The following is a 19,777-nucleotide window of genomic DNA, read 5'->3' on the forward strand; positions in this document are numbered from 1 at the left end:
CCTATAAAAAGGATTCTAGCCAAGAGAAATCTTAATCTATTGCATGTCAAAAGATTTGAGCTGGAAAACATTTCTGTTCTTTTCTTCCAGTATGTTTTGTCATCTTGTGCTCTGGGAACATCTTGAATAGCTGTTAATAATTTATGTGTTACAGTGGCATATTAAATCACTTGACTGTCAGAATGGCTTTGAAACACAGGGTCCCTGGGTCTGCCCTGGATAATGAAGGGAACTCCTGAATCTGCCAGGTGCCAATAGGTTTTGCTTTTATTTCTTGCAACAACGTGATATGCAGCCTGTTAGGACATGATGCATCTGTGAACACTTGAAAGCAGGCTTAGACTGACAAAAAAACCAGCTGGATGAAAATACTCCCCAAAATCTCTCTGGTCCTTGGAAACATTGACCAGTTGGGGTAACAACCCTAAAACTGCTCGCTGAAGTAATCCTCGCACTGGATCAGGAAGACTTTATATATTTTTTGTGCAGTGTTTCCCTATTGGAGAAGATTATAATTCACTAGTTGCATTTAGGGCCTAGAACTCAGCTGCTAAGTTTGCAACCTCAGCCACATCCCATCATGGCCCTGACCGACCCACCTTCAAAACTGCCTGGGTGACTGAATGGGCTGTGATAAGATGCTACTAATAAAAGCTCTTTCAAAACCTTCAGAGAAAAATGCTACTTAATAGCAAATTGTTGCTGCCATTATTTTCCAAAAATGTATTTTCCATACCAAGGACTTTCACTCTGAATAGCTCAGCAGGACTTTTCCTATGGACTTATTGTACTTTAAAAATGCAAAATTTGCATAGATTGTCATGCAGAGAAGGCCAAAAGCAGAGGAAAGAAAGGTACAGGCTGGGGGTAATGTAAGGAAAGGAACAGATAGGACAGTTACAGTTAGAGGAAAGATGCATGAAAAAAGGAGTGCAAAGGGAAAGCAAAGGGCATCATTCCAGGGACTTCAGCAGTGCAAAGAGATCATCCACTGCTGCTGTTTGATTGGAGGGCCAATTATATTATATTTGCAAAAGGGAAGGTGAAGGATTTCTTATCTCTGCTGGGACTGAATCTCCTTTTTCAACGCTGTCTCTGTGGAAGGGGACCTTTGCTAGGCATGTGCTGCCAGCTGTGGCACAGGGTTGGCGGGCAGCAGCTTGTAGCCAATGCACGATGCATCTTTCAAATGCAGGCTCTCTATCAGGGACAACCACTTGATCTTTCTAAAGAGTGCAAGACCCCGTAGGAGAGAAAAAAGAAAAAAATAAAAAAGCACTGACTTTCTGTGGATTTAGAGCAAACTCTCATAAAGCAAAGTGTCTTCTGCAGAAGTTTGTGTGGTGCAAACGGCACCTTTCAGCAGCCAGGGAGTCATGACTCCACGCCGGCGGCGTGTGTGCGTTATCTGCCGCGCACACCTCGATGCAGTTCAGGCATCGCTCTCCTCAACACCCGAGGAGCCGATTAGCCTGGATGACACTGGGCGGGCTGCAGTGCACATGGCTTTTTCTTCCTTTTTATTTTCTAAATCAAAATGACATTGAAGACAGAGGATCTGTCGCAGTGCAAGGACGAGGGTGCCCTCTATTGTCACCGGGCTCTCCAGCACCTTCCCTCTCCAAGGGCTCTGAAAGGACGGATGCCTCTCACCTCGCAGCCTCTCATTTCTTTTCCTTGTTGCACAGTGATGGCAACCCCCCCAAAATTTTAATATAGTTCAAGCATAAGCTGCCTTTATCTCCCCGGGTGAAAATTAAACGGGATGCCGCGGCAGCTGGATTTCACATGCACCTGATCTGTGGCAAGGCCGGAGTCACGCAAATTGTCTTCAGAGCCAACATCTGGGTGTAAGAATGAAGTGAAAAAACGTATGAAATTGAATGGTTTAAAACCAGCGGATGCCGCAGGCCCTGCCCAGGGCCCCGTGGCCTCCACAGGCCCTCGACCACCGGCCGAGGGCCTCTCTGGGCCCCGGGGCGAGCACGGAGGGGCACACAGCACCTCCGCCTCACCTCCACCGCCTGCTGGACAGGAACCGGGCAGAAGTCCTGTCAGGATCCTCGTGTATTTTCAACACAAACAGAGAAAAGTGGTTTTGCGCCCAGGAAGCAGCTGGAAAAGAGAAGTTCCTCAGCACAAAGGGGATCCAGAACGCAATGTAAGACTCCAGGGTATCTTTGTTCTCCGAATTACAAGCGTTACGACACGCACCGAGGCCTGTGCCGGGAATCCCTCCCGCCCCGAGGCCGCCCGCCGCCGCCATGACACCGCCAGCGCCCCCCGCGCCAAGCCCTGCCCCTTCCCCATTGGGTGTCCCCGTCGCCATAGCAACAAGCAGCGTGGAGGCGGGTGCGGGGCAGCCGGCGTTTCCCTATCCGACGCGCCCTCGGGGCGGATCCGCGCTCTGATTGGTGGCTGTCGTCGCGGGGCGGGCCGTTATCCCCCGTTGCCACTTCGGGTTTTCCTTCGCGACGGGAGGGGGGGACCCGCCTCCTCATTGGCTGCTGCCGTTGCCCCGGCGACGGGAGGACGCGGCGCGGCCTAGCCGGGCTTTGCCCCAGCGGGAGGCCCGGGAGCCATGGCGCAGGCCGGGGTCCTGCTGACCAAGGAGCCGGCTCCGCAGGCCGTGCCCGCCTCCGACCTGCCCGTGAAGGTGTACGAGATGGCGCTGAACACGGGGCCCGACTCCTCCAGCGGCCTGGCCACGGCTGGTTTCCGTACTGCCAAGTACCTGCCCGCCGAGTGGTACCAGAGCAACAACGATCTGTACCACAAGGCCTCGACCAGTTGCGAGCAGGGCGAGCGCGGCCGGGCCGAGGCCAAAGAGCTGGCCGAACGGGCCGCTGCCACCGCCCAGCGTGCCCAACGGGACTCCACGGCCAGCCTGGGCCTGCGCCTGCGGGACATACACTTCTGGAAAGCCGAGCTCCAGAAGGAGATTGAGGAGCTGGATGCCGAGACCGGCCTGCTGGCAGCCCAGAAGCTGCGGCTGGAAAGGGCGCTCGATGCCACCGAGGTGCCCTATGCCATTGCTACCGATAACCTGCAGTGTCGGGAGAGGAGGCAACCCCCGGACCTGGTCAGTGATGAGGTAGAGAGAGAGTTGCTGAAGGTGAGCAGGACATTAGGATGTTAAGGGTTGTTGGCAGCCCTCTCTTAGTGCTGCTCTGGTATCAGAATTCAAAATGATGAACAGCTTTGTCAGTAGGTGACAACTGCAGCTCGTGAAGGTCTCTTCTAGCAATGCACAGAGGCCTAGTGCCCCTTCCTGGCAGCCTGGACTCTGTCTGTCACTCCTAGGTTTAAGAAGGATTGTTTTAAATTCTTCCTCTATTTAAAAAGTATTTAAAATCACATGAGTATGACTAGAGGAGACCAGATCCCCGCTCTCAGACCAGATCCAAACAAAATCAAAACAGAGGTTTCCTGAACCAAGATGGGCATCCTATTCTAGCATTAAACTTCTTCCAGCCTCTGCTTGGCTTAAAGCCCCCTCACCTCTGCAGGCTACACTTCAAAAATGCAGTACCCAATAAGCGGACTGTTCAGGACAAGTGAAATGCTCCTTGCCTATTTCCATACTCAAGCTGTCCTAAATCTGGCAGTCTCTGCCATTACCTTTTACTACTGAGTCTGACGCTGTAGTCTTGCCAAGGTTCACGACGAGGTGCTGATCCAACACAAACAGTGTCTCAACACAAACCATCATTTTAAATGTCCAGGACAGTACAATGAACAGTACAGTGTAGTTGTGTGACACCTGCATGAGGTGATAGCTGCAGGTAAGCAGGGGGGGCACAGACAGATGGTATTTCTGACAGTGTGACTTCCGCAAACCTGAGACTCTCCTGAAATTTGCTTGATCCTTTTCCTGCCATGGAGGACTCTTTACTCCAGCTGACACTTTGTTATCTGTCACTGAGATCCAACACTGCATGTAAATTGCCTTCAAAGCTGATGCAATTATTGTGGCTGCAGATGTTACAGAGAGCAGATTCTGGGTCATTTTTCACTCTGGAATGATACATATTCTAGTGTCCCACAAATAAATTAATGATTATTTGCCTGCAGCTTCCAATATACTGTGAAAGTTGATTCATGATGACTTACTGATTAAACCAGATGATTAATATTTGTTGTTAGAAAAATATTGAAGAGACTTCCGTGGTTGATGGCATGATAGTATTTAGCATGATAGTATTCAGCAATATTTTGAATAGGAATTGTGTACAATTGCTGAACTGTAATCAATATTTAAGAGGTTGTTCCAGTCAAAAATATAATCATGTGAGGAGTTAGTGCGTAGGATATTTCAGTATGCGAATTGTTACAAAATTCAGATTACAGGAAAGAAATTATTTTCATCAGCTGCTGATGTTTTAGAGAAATCATGAAATATTAGATTTAGCCCCCAAAATAATTTTCTGGCAGGATTTCTCTCCTCTATTTCTTTCCTCCTGATCTCAGAGAATAGTTTGTTCATTGCTCAGAAGTCCATCTGCTGCTGCTGCTGCTGCTAATTCTTCACCTGAAATTGTGATTGTGTGCTTGTGACGACAGACCGTCAACAGCCAAGTAGGATGTCATCAAAAAAGTATGATATGAGTTCAGATGAGGCGTGTATACCAGCAGCAGATGGACCCTTGAGAAATGAAGATTTTGTTGCCATGCCAATGACCTTTGCAGTGCAGAAGAAAGAGGAGTACATAATACCAGAGGAAATCCTTCTCATTTTCACAGAGGAATAGATTTTATGGCATGAATGTTTGCAAATAGATGTTAAAATGTGCCCTCTGTGGCTTTGCCAGCTCTTTAAGCTGCAGCCATACTCTATACCTCTTTCACTGCAAGAAATCAGATGGTACCTTGTATTTCTTACTCTCCAAAACTAATAATTCTTGACACTTAGAGCTGCTCTTCCATGAATTCTGACTGTTCACTGCGCAGATTTTCAAGTTAACAGCCCAGTTCACTCATAGCTCTGTGTTACAATATTTGCTTATTTGGAGGAGTTATGGAAATTTTATCACTAAAGCACTGACATACTTTTTCTGAATGTTGCTTACTTGTACAGTCACTTTCTAATCTTAACTTTCTTAAGAAATGATAACGCAAGGGAGATCAGGAGTCATTTATTCTCTTCCCATGCAAAAACTGAGTAAAAGAAGAAAAAGTTTCCAAAAGTCAGCTGTGTTAGGAAACAGACATTATTTTCCTTGCAGTTTTAATTACACAGTCAATTGATATTCTAGGGCATTTTCCTTCCTTTGAAATTCTGCCTTTCCTACTAGCAACCCAGGCTTGTGTTGGCGTCATTCTCTGGTATCTTTGCCGTGTTCCTGCCAGGTCCCATGGACCGGTGCATGGGGAATCTGCAACTGGGGGAAGAGCATGTCTGGACAAGGGACTACCTTTCACATAGTCATGGAAAAGCTTTTCATAGGACATAGGTTTTACACCTGCTTTCAGCTTTCCACAGCACTGAAGAACATTTCCTAGTTTCCAGAGCATCCTGCCAAGGTAACCACCTTTCAGCAGCCCTCTGGCAGGTGACATTTAAAGAGACAACATCAAATACACATATACAATCAGTTTTGAATCTCTGCATGTAATTGCACTTTTTTAATCTGTTCAGTAGGAATCACTTCAGATGACTCACAAAGAAAACAGAAGTATCTGTGATGAAGGTTTTATGCATCCAGATAATATTTGGGGTTTTCCCATTTTTTGGCACACCATCTATTTCATTTAGGTAGTTTTGGTTCCAACTCATCAGTCCTATTTGCTTTGCAGCATGGAGTCATAGGTAGATCACCTATTGCGATACACAGCACCACTAAATAGCCACTGCTGGAATGAGGGATGAGGGTATTTAAGTGAAAGCTCCTCACATGCATAGTAAAATCAGCTGTTACTCAGAAGTTCATTGACTCCACTTAACAGCTTATTCATCTTTTCTTAATGCAGTTCTGGTTAAGAAAAAGAAGTGGAAGGACACAATTGTTTCTCCAATAAAGAAGGTTATTTGATGACTAAAAAGAAGATAAAATCTCTCAAATAGAATAATTGTATTTCTTTGTGCTGCTGCATTGGAAATAGCTGAGTTCATAAAAAGCAGTACATGCATCTGTTTTGTATGAGGTTTTTGACTTTCATAACCCATATGACATCTCCTCTGAATCCCCTCTGCATCAATTTAGTGACAGTTCAGTATGTTTAAGTGCACGCATTTAATATTGAAAATGTAAGCCCTAGCAAAGGACTTGCCTTGTGATGGTATACTGTCAATAAATCATGTTTCAGCTGCATTTCAAGGTTATTTTCACATGTCCAGTGTCCAGACTCCTTAACTGAGTGCCAGATATGACTTTGGAATAAGTGGATGTACTTACATTTATGCCATTTTTTTACCCTAGACTCAGAGTGTTGATTTGTTGTGTGTTTGCTTCAACAATGAAGTCAGCCCCAGCTATTCCCTGATGCTGAAGACAACGGCATTAGCCAAGATCCTGTCAACTGTGTAAAATTGAAGTTTAAAAAAGTGGAGAAAGGATACATATGTATGTATTCCTGCTAACTGCAATAATGGGGCAAGGAAAACAACAGAATGCCATTTCCAAACACTGGGATCTGTAGCTTTGCCAAGTGAACCAGGTGCACTAGGACAGTCCTGTATATAGACAACTCGGTTAAGAGTGTGGTGCTTATTTTCAGCATCTGCAGATCATGGATTTTGAAATGGCTCTCAGAGATCAGCAGAAAAAAGGCCAGTCACAGAGCTGAGATTTTGCAGACTCTTACCTGCTTTCACTCCCAGCTGTAATGAATAACAGTCTGCCTGTTACACGGTGTTTGGGGGTCTAAATCTAGTGAGATCTGTAAGCTAGCTTGGTTTTATTTGCTGTGCTGATGTGTGGGACATCTGGTGTCATGTTACTGATGGATGGATGCAGCTGGATTTGTAATCAAGGGCGACTGCACAGCCTCTCTCACTGGGTTCCACCAGTTCCTCTTAGCTGCTCTCTCACTGTGTCATTCTGGCCCTGGGTGCTGTATTTAGACATTGCTGACATCTGCAAGTCACTGATGTAAAAAGACAGGCTGCAAAACTCCTGAATTTGTAAATTCACGGAAGGCACAAACATCTGCTCTTAAATGTTTTCTTTGCACCATTAATTAGACACTTACAAAGTCATGAACCGGGATGGTTTTATCACTAGATTTGAGGAAAAGCCGACTTATGCATCATAAACATTAAATACTGTAATAAAATAAGTGGCACGCTAAACTATAGAATGTTCTTTCCCCGTTAATTGACAACCATTTATAATAACAGAAGTTTATTATTAGTATTAACTGTGGAGAAGACAGCTGAAAAGAAGCCAAGATAATTTCAGATTTGACAGTATTTCATTTTAATAGATAGCACATGAAGACATATATGGGAAAAATAAGGAGAAAAAAAAGACATTTCATCCACCAAGTCCTCTCATGAACCGAAGAAATGCAAATCGCAGTTAATGTTGTCCTCTGAACCAAAGATGCTGCTAGCAACTGAGACTCTTTCATGTGCTTTTCCTCTCTTAACGCAGACTGGGCCTTCGAATGAATTGCCAACACAATCCTGTGCACACACCACATAAAGGTCATCTATTCTGCCACTTGCTAAAACCCAGATCTGCCCTCAGGATTTTAACGTGGAATCACCCACATTTTTATGGCTGAAATCACAAAGTCTGGGAGAGCTCTGCTCCAGGCTGCAGCTCTCTTTGCCATGATTGTTGATGGAATTTACTCTGCAAAGAAAATGTGAAGGAGCCGACATGGCATTTTGTAAGTCCTTGACATGGTGTATGAGATTCCCAGCTCCTGCTCCTCTGCAGGCAGTGCTAGCTGGCAGGCATTGATGCGGTGTGGACCTTCTCCCACGTTGATCCCACGAGCCAGCAACAGCTACGGGTGGGCAGCAGGCTGGATCGTACTGCGATGTCTAACAGTACAGCCAGGACTGAGGGACCTAGCTCAAAGGATCTTCACCTTCACCCTAGTGCCACAGCTACTACCAGCCATACAATCTGACTTTTCAACTGTTTTAAAAGTTAAGAAAAATCATTTAGTAGATAAGCATTGAAAATTCATTGTCATTTGTGCCTGTTTATTCACTCTAACTAGCCTTAGACTGCCATTAATTACGACAACTGCATCTTCAGGTTTAAATGTCAGATATGAAAGCATATCTCCTCAACAGGGAATGCATTTTTAAATTTTATTTTAGGTCATTCAACAGGGGAATTCTTTATTTTTGCATTATTTCACTCTTTCCATGTGAGAGATCTTAATTGCTAAAGGAAGGCTTTTCTCATTTAAAATTGTGCACATTACTCACAGGAAACTGGTTGTCTCTTTGTTTACATGGAGACTGACTACCCAACACAAAATAGTATCAATTACTATAAATGTAATTTTGAGTGCTGGATCTTTCTAACACTTTAAAATCCTTTTGAATTTTTACTTTGACCATTCAGCCATTGTAATACTTCCTCCCTGCAGAAAGTGAGTCTTCGTGTTCTCACAGTTTGTAAAAGGATACCTTCAGCTATGTATGTATTTTAATTGTGCTCTTTTAAAGCCTTAAGAATAATATTTTCTTTTGAACCATGATTGTCCTTTTCCATTTAGAATAAAATGATCTTTTTTATGGTCCCTGGTGGTTTCTTATGATGGAGAAACTGACACTGCAGGGACATATGCACTCATTTATTTGTCAAGAACAGTACAAGGATCAACGAGTGCCAGCAGTGTTTCTGGGAATAAAGTTTATTAGTAAGTACATATTCCCTTAGCTGTCATTGGATGACTGTCATTCATGTAAAACAGCAAAATTAATTAGGAGTTTTTCATATACAAAAGCTCTTTTTAATATCTGAGCCTCAAATATTAAATTCCTTTAAATAAAAAAAAAAAGAAGAAAATGCTTGCTGGACTGGCTTTTATATAATCATATGAAATCACCAGGTCAGTAAAGTCACTTCATAGAGCATTGATAGTTAATCCCTAAAGCAGCATTACTGCAGTCGAAAATGAACACCAGGTACTTTTTGTTCACCAAGAGATTATTAGAAAGTATGGTCTTTTTTGGTTTATCATGTTTGTGTTGAAATGAACATTCCTGCTAAAAACAGCTTGAGCTGAAACTTCAGACATCGTCTCCATTATCAAGGTGAGGCAAAGCTTCGTGACTTTGAGCAGTCACTGTCTTGCAATTCAGAGGAAATTAACTCCTCAAACAACATCGCATATCTGAGATAATTCTGCAGTCCTCAATACTGTCCATCACCAGAGGCAAAATGAGTTCTGGAATAAGTAGATCTAATAAAAAAATTAAAGCTGTGAGTGTCATTGGGATTATATTATGACAGCTTTCCTACACCTGCTGAAGCAGACAATAGCTGTTTAAATCACAGAGTAGTAACTTTTATTTTTTAGTTAATACAAAGCATTCAAAGGAGGCAGGCCAACAGAAGGTTATGATACTGTCACTCCTTTCTGTTAAATAGCATCTTATCACCAAACTGTATTTTTGGAGATCTGCAGGACTCTGATGGGAAGCCTCTCCCTTGCATACAGATAAAATGCTTACTACAGAAGGCGGCAGTGGGCTCTGAAGGTATCTGCAAGGACTCTGCAGGTTCTGGAAGCCAGTGTCTTGCTGGAGAAGCTGATCTGCTGTATCACATCCCTGTGCAAGGCAGCAGCCTCTGACATCTGAGTTTGTGCTTGCAGGGCAGACAGTGTCCTGCTCAGTTTTAAAATGGCACCTTGTGTTTGTGCAAGGCAGTGACTCTGGTCTCCTGCTGAGCATGATACTGTTGCCTTATTTTTCCCTACTTCAAGGCTCTGCAAGTAATTCAGATATTCTGTTTAATCTGATAGAACATAGCCTTTTTCATAGAATACACATGCAACATGAAAATAATGAATCCCCAGGTTTTAGAAGTATTCCAAGTATTGCTGCCGGCTTAGACTTACAGCTGAGTTACCTCGGTATCTGCTAACTGCTCGGAAAATCATGTCTTGCAGTAATAGGGTAAGAGTGGGTAATGAGCAGAAGATTTAAGTATTTATCCACAACCATTGACATCAAATTGCTCTGCAGGATAGTATGTACTGCTCTGGATATCACAGAACTCTCAATGTTTTTATTTAGGAAGCTGAACTTATCAGAAATATCCAGGAGCTTTTGAAAAGAACTTTGATGCAAGCTGGCAACCAGATGCGGTAAGACATTTTTCACGATACCTTAGTAGCTAATTTATATAGCCAAACAATTCCTGGCATATAGAGGTACAATGCCCAGGGGTTAAAGATCTTACCAATGCCAGGCTTATGAGCTGTGTGAATTCCATTTAAACCTGACAAGAGGTACTCGGTGATGAAACTTCAGGATTTTCAAGTAGGGTAAGGTAAGAGAAGAGCCCTGCTCTAAAGCCATGCTTTATATTTTCAGTCCTGGTTTCCAGTCTGTGTATTCAGTTCTCTAGTTTTCCAACACTAAACTTAATTGCAATAAAAGTATTCTCTGGATATCACTCTACCTTGTTACAACTTGTGCTATATTTGTAGTATAGGTGCTTTTAAAATAATTTAAAATAATTTGTCTGATCAAAGGACCTTTTCGAGATGAATTTTTTGCCTCCAGATGTCAGTATGAACTTAAAATACGGAACTTCACTCTACCTTCTGTATCAGTATGGATGTTCATTGCATTGCTAAAGAAATACTTGCTTTTAATTTATAACAAGCCCTTTGGAAAGATGTTACCCAAATACTAAGGTGCATCAATATGAAGGAGTTAGCTGGAAACCTTGATATTTTAGGTTTTTAAATTTTTTAATTTGCTCCAATTTGTGCTATTCTACCAGATAAAATGAAATATTGTTTTTAGAAAGAATGTCTAGAAATGCAAAATAATTTAAAGGAGTTCTGTTACATCAATTAGAGTATGAGAGGAGTCTACTGAGTCCAGGCTTCACTTTTTATAATTGTTTTAAGACCGTTTTAGTACCATGGGCCCCGCAGGGTCTTTTTAATTCCTGAGGTGAGAGTGACATCTGGTGTTAACAGTTGGTAACGACCCACTGTCTTTTGTAATATGAAATAATTCTAATTAATTAGGTGACATGTCCCTCATTTAATTTACAACAAAGCAGCAGTTTTAACTCTGAATATCATTGTACTTGTATCTTCCAAGGACAAATTACACTGTCTGCATGCTACAGTCTTTGAAAGGCTAGATAGGAGGGCTCGGAGAATGATACAGGGTCACTCTATGGAGGTCTTAAATTTGAGTCACACTCAATATACTAGCGAAGGAGGAGGATGGGTCTTCTACCAGCACGACCTGATGTCTTATCATGGGAAGAGTGTTCTGTTGGGCAAACCTCCTACCTATTCTCCCCGTAATAACTGCAGCTGTTGCCACTATTGAAGAAGAACTCTGTGTTTTGGGATTATTACATAAAAAACAAAGTCCAACAACTCCTTTGTCTCAGGCTATAAAAGCTCTAAGCCTTTAGTAGGCACAGAGCAGTACTGAAGGTCTAGGGTATTGGTTAACACATCAGGCTTGCCATCCTTCTAGCAGATAGTTGTGGGAGAGTTTGGTTAGGATTTTTTTTCAAGACAAAAAGGAAAGTTTACATTCTCATTGCTCTTTGAAAAAAAAAAGGCTCAGAGCCTAGCTTCACAAATGTCTGTGATTGATTGATAGTTTTAATTATATTGTTTTCCACTAACAATGTGTGATAATTATGGCTTTTCAGATTAAATCGAGATCACAAAGAGATTTGTGAAATGGACTGGTCAGACAAAATTGAAACATACAACATTGATGATAAATGTGAAAGATACAGTAACCAGAGCACCAACATCCAATTCCATCCTAGTTCAGTGAAGTTTGAAGAGAGGTGAGTAGTTACTCATTATCCACAAATAACCCTGGTAAGATACAGTACATCCTTTGTGTCAGTGAAAGCTGTAATGCTGCTCTGAATTAAAGGTGTGATTGCTGCTTCTTTGGACATACAAAGTCATAGCTTTAAAATAGCTACATGGATAGTAAAGGTAGTGCTACCATCTCAGCATGGCATACCACTGATGGCAAAGTTGGTTTGCTATATGCAAACTGAGCTTGGAGAAGTTTTTCTTGGAAATAATTGGCTTTATACTTTTCAAAGCTGATCTAAATCCTATTGAGACTTACCATTTGACATTGGCAGGCATGCCATTCTTTCGGGAAAGGCAAGCACTGCTTCCTGTACACAGAGAGGATTACTATTACAATAAATCTTGCTGCTTCCCCCTCCCCTTTCAGGCAGCGTTCATATGATGCCATGTCCCAAGTGCTACGTAATTCGTTCTGCTGCTTAACATGGCAAAATATAACCAGAGATCTTGTTTCTTTTTGTTTCAAAGTAGACACAGACTGTAAACCTTGTATATATTAACGTGTTTATTTGCTGGTGACTTAAGTGCTTGCACAAAAAGTATGTGTATACTTTTTTTGCCTTAATAGTATTAGCTAAAGGTGGAAGAACTTTGGATGAGTTTGTGTCATGTATGATTTCCCTGAGAAGCAACAAGGTGAACAAGAGTTTATTAATTTTATAAAAGATTAGTCTTCTTCCTTCATGGCAAGTCTAGACTGCATGCAAAAGCAAAAATAAATAAAGGTTGACAACACTTTTGCAGGGAGATAACAGGCTCTTTAGTGCAACTTGAACAAAAGAGCAAGGTTCCTATTTGTATACCATTCACCTCTTCTTCCAGTGCCTCAACACCAGAGACATGGGCCAAGTTCAGTCATGACAACATCTATAGGGCAGAACGAGAAAAACTGGCTTCCATCAATCTTCGTGCCTTGATCGACAATATTCTTCATGATGTATCTGAGGACCTGAGGATGCAATGTGCTGCTGTTAATGAGGCTTTTGCCAAACGCTGTGAGGAGCTGGATGATGCAAAACACAAACTAGAGCATCATTTGAAAAAAGTAAGTGTTATTTTTTGAATGCTGGCTACAGGCATGATAGTCTCTTTTGAGAAGATCACAGTAGATTTATCCTCTAGAAAAAAAATGTCTTGGTCCATGTCAGGTATCAAATACTATTCTGTGTCAGTTTAGTATCTGATAAGAGTCCTCAGAGCTGGATTGTGGCTCCAAGTCAGCTTTTTCTGCTATCTGTTGTGCTTCCCTAAACAAGAGATAGACTTACATATGAAGAAAATTAAACCCTTACTTCCATGTCTTGCTGAACTAAAACCTAAAACTGTGTGATCAAGGAGCTGATCTTTGGGCCAGGATTCCCAGACTAGCCTGATTATCACTTTTATGGAATGAAAGCCATGCTGTGCTGCAGTAGTATCATCATCAGCAGTTCCTGGCAAGGGACAAGAGGTGTCTTCAGCCTCTGCCCCTTCTCCAGTGTAGAGCAGCTCCTACTTCTATGTTAGGCCATTGGCAAGTGTGGAAAAAACAGTCACTTATTAGCACCTGTTAGGTAATGACAGCTGCGTAGACTTTATTTTTTGCATGTCTGTCAGTTGTTATGAGGGAGAAGGAATTCAGAATTTCCTGTCTTTTCCATTTTCTTCACTAATGCCAGAAATCCATACATTTCCAAGCTGATCAGCAGTTCTCAATCTCATTCAAAATAACTTGAATTTTTCTTGGATAATTTACAGTTAAAAATTTACAATTAAATTTAAAGCAATTCATGGGGTAGGATGTGTTGTCAGGAGACATGGAAGAGTTTTCAAGCATGCTGCAGAATATTTTCTGCTTCTTTTTAGACCAAAGATCAGATTCTCAGTGTAGTAGTAGAAATAAAGAGGTCAGAACCACCTTTGTACTTCTATTTCTCCTATGTTCTGGCCAAATAGGAAGTCAAAACTATAACTAATTCACTAGGACCATGAACAGATGTATAGCATGCACAGAGACAACGTGTATCTTTTTTTAAACAGTTCTTTTTCTTGGGTATCCTCTTTAGATCCTTAAGGAGATTGGAGCTCAAGAAGCTAACATTGCTGCTCTCAAACAAGCTATCAAAGACGAAGAAGCTCCCATGAAAGTTGCTCAAACAAGGCTGTATGACAGGTCTTTTAGGCCCAATGTAGAGCTCTGCAGAGATGAAGCACAATTCAGGTAAATGCTATTAAACAAGTCCTCCAAAGTGTCCATTCTATCCAGAAGTGATGTCAGACAGTTTTTGCACTTTTTATTGGCAAAACATAACCTTTAGCTTTTATTGCTAGGTTTGATTCTAAGTCAGCAATAATTCAACTGACTGAAGTCACTGTGAGGAAAATATCATTTTAACCTAATGTATTGACAAATAGAAAATCTATAGACTCAACTCTGCCTTTTGTCTCTATGCGTTCTTTTCTGAACTGTGTGGTTTCTTTTTGATTTAGATGATCAAAAAAGATCTGACAGCATGTGTATCACTTGCAACCTTTTGCTGTTAGCAAAAGTTCACCACAAGGTGGACTATGTGCCGAATGAATTATGCTTCAAGTGCCAAGAGTGTAAATGGGCTGCATATATACTCATAGTCTGAGATAAGTCCTCAGTAATAACAAGCACTGGGCTGGTGGCATTTGATTTTCAGTAATAATCCGTTTTAAAACTGGAGGTCAACAAATCCTTTCAAATTAAAGGTCTGAGTGTCACATTTGTCAGTTTTGATCTCATTATAAGCTTTGTAATTGATTCTCCTCCTTCACATTTTCCTACCCTTAGGAAAAGTGGGCAATCAGCTTTTGCAGGCTTACAATATCCTTGTAGCAAAGGTGCCTAACATTTAAAGCCAATATACTGTTCGTTATACAGTGAGGAAGAAGTTATAGTTAATCCAGATGCTTTATACCATCTCAGGCACACTCATTTAAGGTCCTGATTCAGCAAACCATCCATGTGCAAGCTTTTCAGTATGTACATTGCCTTTAATGGGATTTAAAGACACATGCAAGTCCTTTGCTGAATGGGCATATGTTTAATTGCCAGGCTTATACTGTTTGGAGTTACTCAGTTCACACAGTACACAGGAATCTTGTTTTCCCAGGAAGTAAATATGTGCCTTCTCTGCAGGCAGGTTGCAGTAAAGCACCTAACCCCCATTGACTTTTAGTTGAAATGATGTGCTGCTTTAAAAATGGTTTGCTGCTTTTTTTAAAATGATGTGCTGCTGCTTCTTTAAAAGCTTATATACTTTTAAAGTAAGGACTGTTTTCTGATCTCTGGTGCAAGTATCATCTTTAATACTTGAGTTTTATACCAGTGAACAGATTTTAAAAAACAGGCTTAACAAAATGCTGATCCAGTCAAACTGGGTGACTTATCTGACAATTTTGTCCTATAATTCTTAGCACAAGTGTCCTATGCAGGGGGAGGAGGTGAGGATGGATAGTTCCGCTGCATTTAGTGTAAAAAGACATTCTTGGTACTATCTAAATCATGGCAGACTTCCGTACAGAAGCTGTGAAAGTGAGCTCTGCTTTTGACCAAGTATGTAGGACCTCTCTGAGGTCCTTTGTTGTTGAGTATTGTGATTCTATAGCTGTTGATCTTTATTCCCATTACAGTTCATATGTCTTTTTGAACACTGACTGGCTTCTCTTTTTTTTATTACTTAACATAATTCTGTTCAGGTTGACTGGTGAAGTTGAAGAACTAACGGAGTCCATTGAATCCCTGAAGAAAAAACTGCTGGAATCTGAACAGTCTCTGAGGAACCTGGAAGACACACGGATGAATTTGGAAAAAGAAATAGCAGTGAAAACAAACAGTATTTTTATTGATAGGCAAAAGTGCATGGCTCACCGCACACTCTACCCTGTTGTTCTTAAATTAGCAGGTTACCAGTAGTAATCTCTGTCCTACCTATGCAAAGTGTGGAAGAAAAATGTAGTCTAGAATCTTTCCTATAAAATACATGGATAACGTTATACACAGAAGTACTGTATTCACTGTATTTTCTTCTATTTGGGTTAAAATACATTAGTATAGTATCATGGTGGGCTTTGAGTCTTGCCTTTAAAAGTACTGTAAAACTTTGCCTATAAAAGTATAGTGAGTTTAAAACACAGCTTAAAGGTAATTCACGTATCTATATATCATATATGATATATATCCATGTATCTATATATCATATATACATAATTTGCACAGTATGTGATATTTGGGGTTTCACCCTAATAAGTGAATATGTTGAATGAATATGTATTGTGAATAATCATAATATACACAGATGTAGATATGACATTTATAGCTTGCTAGCAGTTTCAGGCAGCCTGAAAGGAGAGCAATAAAACTGCTTGCCTGACAGAAGATCACATGATCAGCAAGGAAACAGACGATAGACTTTTAAGCTGCTCAAACACAATTAGTAAAAAAAAAAGATCGCACAGGTTAGATGACAATCTGCCTATTGGCAAAACCACTCCCAGGCTGTGACACTTGCTTATGTAATCTGAAAATGAGTCCAGGGCTTTTTAACCTTCAAGTCAATAAATTTAGAATTTTTTAGAAACAAAAACCTGAACAGCTTGTGAATAGCAATCGTGACTTTCAGCTTAAGCACTTGGATGTTGAATTGAGCTCTTGATCTGTTCCAACTATTCCCTGGAAGCAAGGCATGTGTTTGAACTATTATCCATAATGGAGAACACATCAGATTCATCTACTCCAGCAGAGCACTGTAACAAATGTCATTCATCCATTAGCTTAGTAGGCCACTTGGTTAAATATGTGACATGTCAAAAAAGGGGAAAAGATGTCACAGAACAGAATTCCATTATGGTTTCCTGTATTACAATTTTTTACTTTTAAAAAGCAGCTATCAAAGAGAGAGAAAAAAAAAAAAAAACAACTCAAAAAGCAAAACACACAAAAAAACCCCTAGCCAGTGTACTTTTGTGAATAGCCCTGCTCTGTTAACCAGAGAGGAGAGGCCATTAGCCTATCTGTTTTTCTCACAGACAGCTATTTGTATTATCTTAACTCAGGATGTGCAGAGCACTATTTAGCAATTGCCCTCCTGCTAAAAGCTACTGCCATTTCTTTGAAAACCAGCTGCGTCACTGAGGGCTTTTGACCCAAGCCTCTATTTTACAGGCTTTGTGTTGAAGAGTTTTGTTTTGCTTTTTTAATAGATTTCCTCTTCATGATTATATTTTTATAGTCCAGATGTTGAATCCTTATTAGAGAGAAATGGCATGTAGATTAAAAAAAAAAAAAAAATGGCTCTACTATGCTTTTCTGCACACAGAACTTAAAACAGTTACTATAGATTATTTTGGTAGACTGAAAACATTCTCCTTCATTGTACCATTCTTAAAACACCTTCAGCACCTTTCTTGTTGGCAGCATGCTCTAGCCTGTTCATGCTCAAATCTTACAGCCTAACCGGTGGATCACACACCTTGTATGCAGCTACACCACTGCGCAGTTGTGTATAAAACTGACTTTAGCTGCACCAGAAGAATAAAACACTTTAAAGGGTGTTCTAGTATTCAGAGCTGTGGTGTTAAAAGAGTTTTGGTTATTTAGCCCCAACCTCTAGACAGTGCTGCTTGTTTGGTCACATGTACGTCTGAACCAGGCTTTAGACTAATGGGAGTATTCACAGAAACCTCTCAGAAAGTACAGAAAGGAGCAACATATTCAAATTAACCTTACTCACCCACCAGAGAAAAATAGTGGAATTTGGGTTATGATTATGGCAGATGGGATGAGGAGAACATGCGGTCCAGGACCCAAAATTATTATTTTGATTCAAGAGTTTTACATTTGAGAGGGGAAAAGTGCTGCCATCTTCTCTGAGACTGTGCTGAGTATAAATAACCTTATGCCCTGTATTGGGTTGTAAATGGAGCTTTCTCTAATTAAAGCCTATCAGTTTAATTTACGTTTGTGAACTAAATTAGTCTGCCCTTGCTTTAGGCCAATCAAGGAAAATCCTGCTCTGGTAAACCTAATACATTGGCAGGAGTGTAATCACTGCCCTATTCACATGGTAAGAGATGAATAGGAGCAAGTTTTAAGAGTGAGAATCAGATGGACTAGCTTCAAGTTTCAGTAATTTTTTTTTTCTTTAATTACTGATTTAAAAAAAAAAATAAATAAAGCCACTGGTCTAGCAGTGTAAATATGTTTTTATATTATTTTTTTCATAATTCATTGTTAAGCTGAGGATTTACCAGGAAATATTTTAAAGGATGTTTTAGCTGTCTCCAGTGTGAGGTAGGGTCACAGGTGAGCTATAGCTTCCAATTGTCTTGAGCTCTACCTGCTAATCTGTATGAAAAGTGTGGACTTTTTTTGACTTCATTAGAATTTCTTTGTTTATTATCCTGAGAGATTTCTGGTTATGAAGACAAGGTTTAATTTCTGGAAAGTCTGAGAGTTTTCTCATCTGCTTACAGGTAGAGGAAGGAATTAATGGTGTGATAAATGATACCTTATAATGCCTGATACAGGGACTTCAGGAAAAAACAGGAGTGAAGACCCATTAAAAACTTACTTGTTACTTAAAAACAGATGACATTCTGCAAGGGGAGCAAAGAAAGTTACACAGAAATGGGAGATAATATTGTGTAGTATTTTTATCATGAATAATTGATTTTCTCTAAGACTGAAGCTTAGAACAGCTGTCTAATAATTTCACCCTTGTACCATGTCACAGGTCACTACAAAATTTAATACCACAGTGGCAGACACCAGCACCGAGATGCCCAGGTGAGATTTTTCAGAAGACTCTGTCTCTGCTTTTGGACCCCTGACACATGGTACAAACAATACCTGCTTAAAATATTGATCTTTAATTCAATCTATAAGATAAATAGCCACAAGGACAGCCTTACTGGCTGGGTCTTAAAGAAAATATCTGAACATGGGCAGTTTTTTGTATTGTTCTTCAAGATTCTGTTTGAGGTAATTTGCAACATAATTACGAAGTAACCCACAGAGAAGTGGAAATTATTTTAAAATCTTTTCCTGAGCAATTTTTCCAAGTAATTTCTGGGTAGTCTCTTAGTTCTGCTGGCCCCTCTCAGCAAATTGCATCCCAGCATCAGTCTTAGCAGTAATAAAAGTCTCAGTAACAACTTTATGGCAATGTACAGTGCTCATTAGTGTCCTGTTTTATTCCTAGGATATGTCTGATAGCTAGGTCGCACACTGGGTCCACGGCAGGCTGAGAACAGGAGCAAAGAAGAACATTCAACACAGATCCAAAAATTCCTCATACAAGGGTTGTTTGCAGGACCATCGCAAGGTTGTTTGCGAGGCTGGTTTCCATACATAAGATCCCCTTTTTCATGTCCAAAGTGGCAGGATGGTTTTCATAGTATTGAGAAACAAATTCCAGCTGAACAGGAATGAGGAGAACTGGCTGAATAGCGAAAGGTCGCTAATATGTCCATGAACAAACAACCTGAGCTGGACTTGCCATTAATAACATCATTGGATATTGGGGATATTTGGATATCCAATTGGATATTATTTAGTAACTAAGTAGCATTTGATAACCATATTCATCTTGAAAATTTCTTGAATTGCGTTTCTATCTGCTATTTGTCGCTTGTCCTCCTGTTCAGAGTTTGTGTACATGAAGATAGTGGATACAAAATAGTTCATGTGCCCAAGTACCCAAGCAGACTCTGACCAATCCACGCTGTAAGCAAACTGTACTTTGATCTGTTGTTGTTCAAG

The 19,777-nt window shown here is 40.8% G+C and overlaps 1 protein-coding gene across 1 annotated transcript; it reads left to right on the top strand.

The window, feature by feature from the left end:
* Nucleotides 1-2,514: 2,514 nt before the first annotated feature.
* On the top strand, nt 2,515-17,968 carry TEKT4 (tektin 4). Its single transcript, XM_009928813.2, has 6 exons — nt 2,515-3,115; nt 10,211-10,281; nt 11,826-11,969; nt 12,832-13,054; nt 14,055-14,209; nt 15,715-17,968. Exons 1-6 carry the CDS (start codon nt 2,582-2,584, stop codon nt 15,929-15,931), a joined length of 1,344 nt encoding a protein of 447 aa, XP_009927115.2. The 5' UTR covers nt 2,515-2,581; the 3' UTR covers nt 15,932-17,968.
* Nucleotides 17,969-19,777: the final 1,809 nt, after the last annotated feature.

Source organism: Haliaeetus albicilla, chromosome 22, assembly GCF_947461875.1.
Source record: "Haliaeetus albicilla chromosome 22, bHalAlb1.1, whole genome shotgun sequence".
Classification (NCBI taxonomy): Eukaryota; Metazoa; Chordata; class Aves; order Accipitriformes; family Accipitridae; genus Haliaeetus; species Haliaeetus albicilla.

Bases quoted from the DNA above. Each gene is read 5' to 3' on its own strand.
- TEKT4 (XM_009928813.2), top strand. From the start codon at position 2,582: ATGGCGCAGGCCGGGGTCCTGCTGACCAAGGAGCCGGCTCCGCAGGCC. The intron at 13,055-14,054 runs GTAAGTGTTATT...TATCCTCTTTAG, and splicing joins TAGAGCATCATTTGAAAAAA to ATCCTTAAGGAGATTGGAGC. The intron at 14,210-15,714 runs GTAAATGCTATT...AATTCTGTTCAG, and splicing joins AGAGATGAAGCACAATTCAG to GTTGACTGGTGAAGTTGAAG.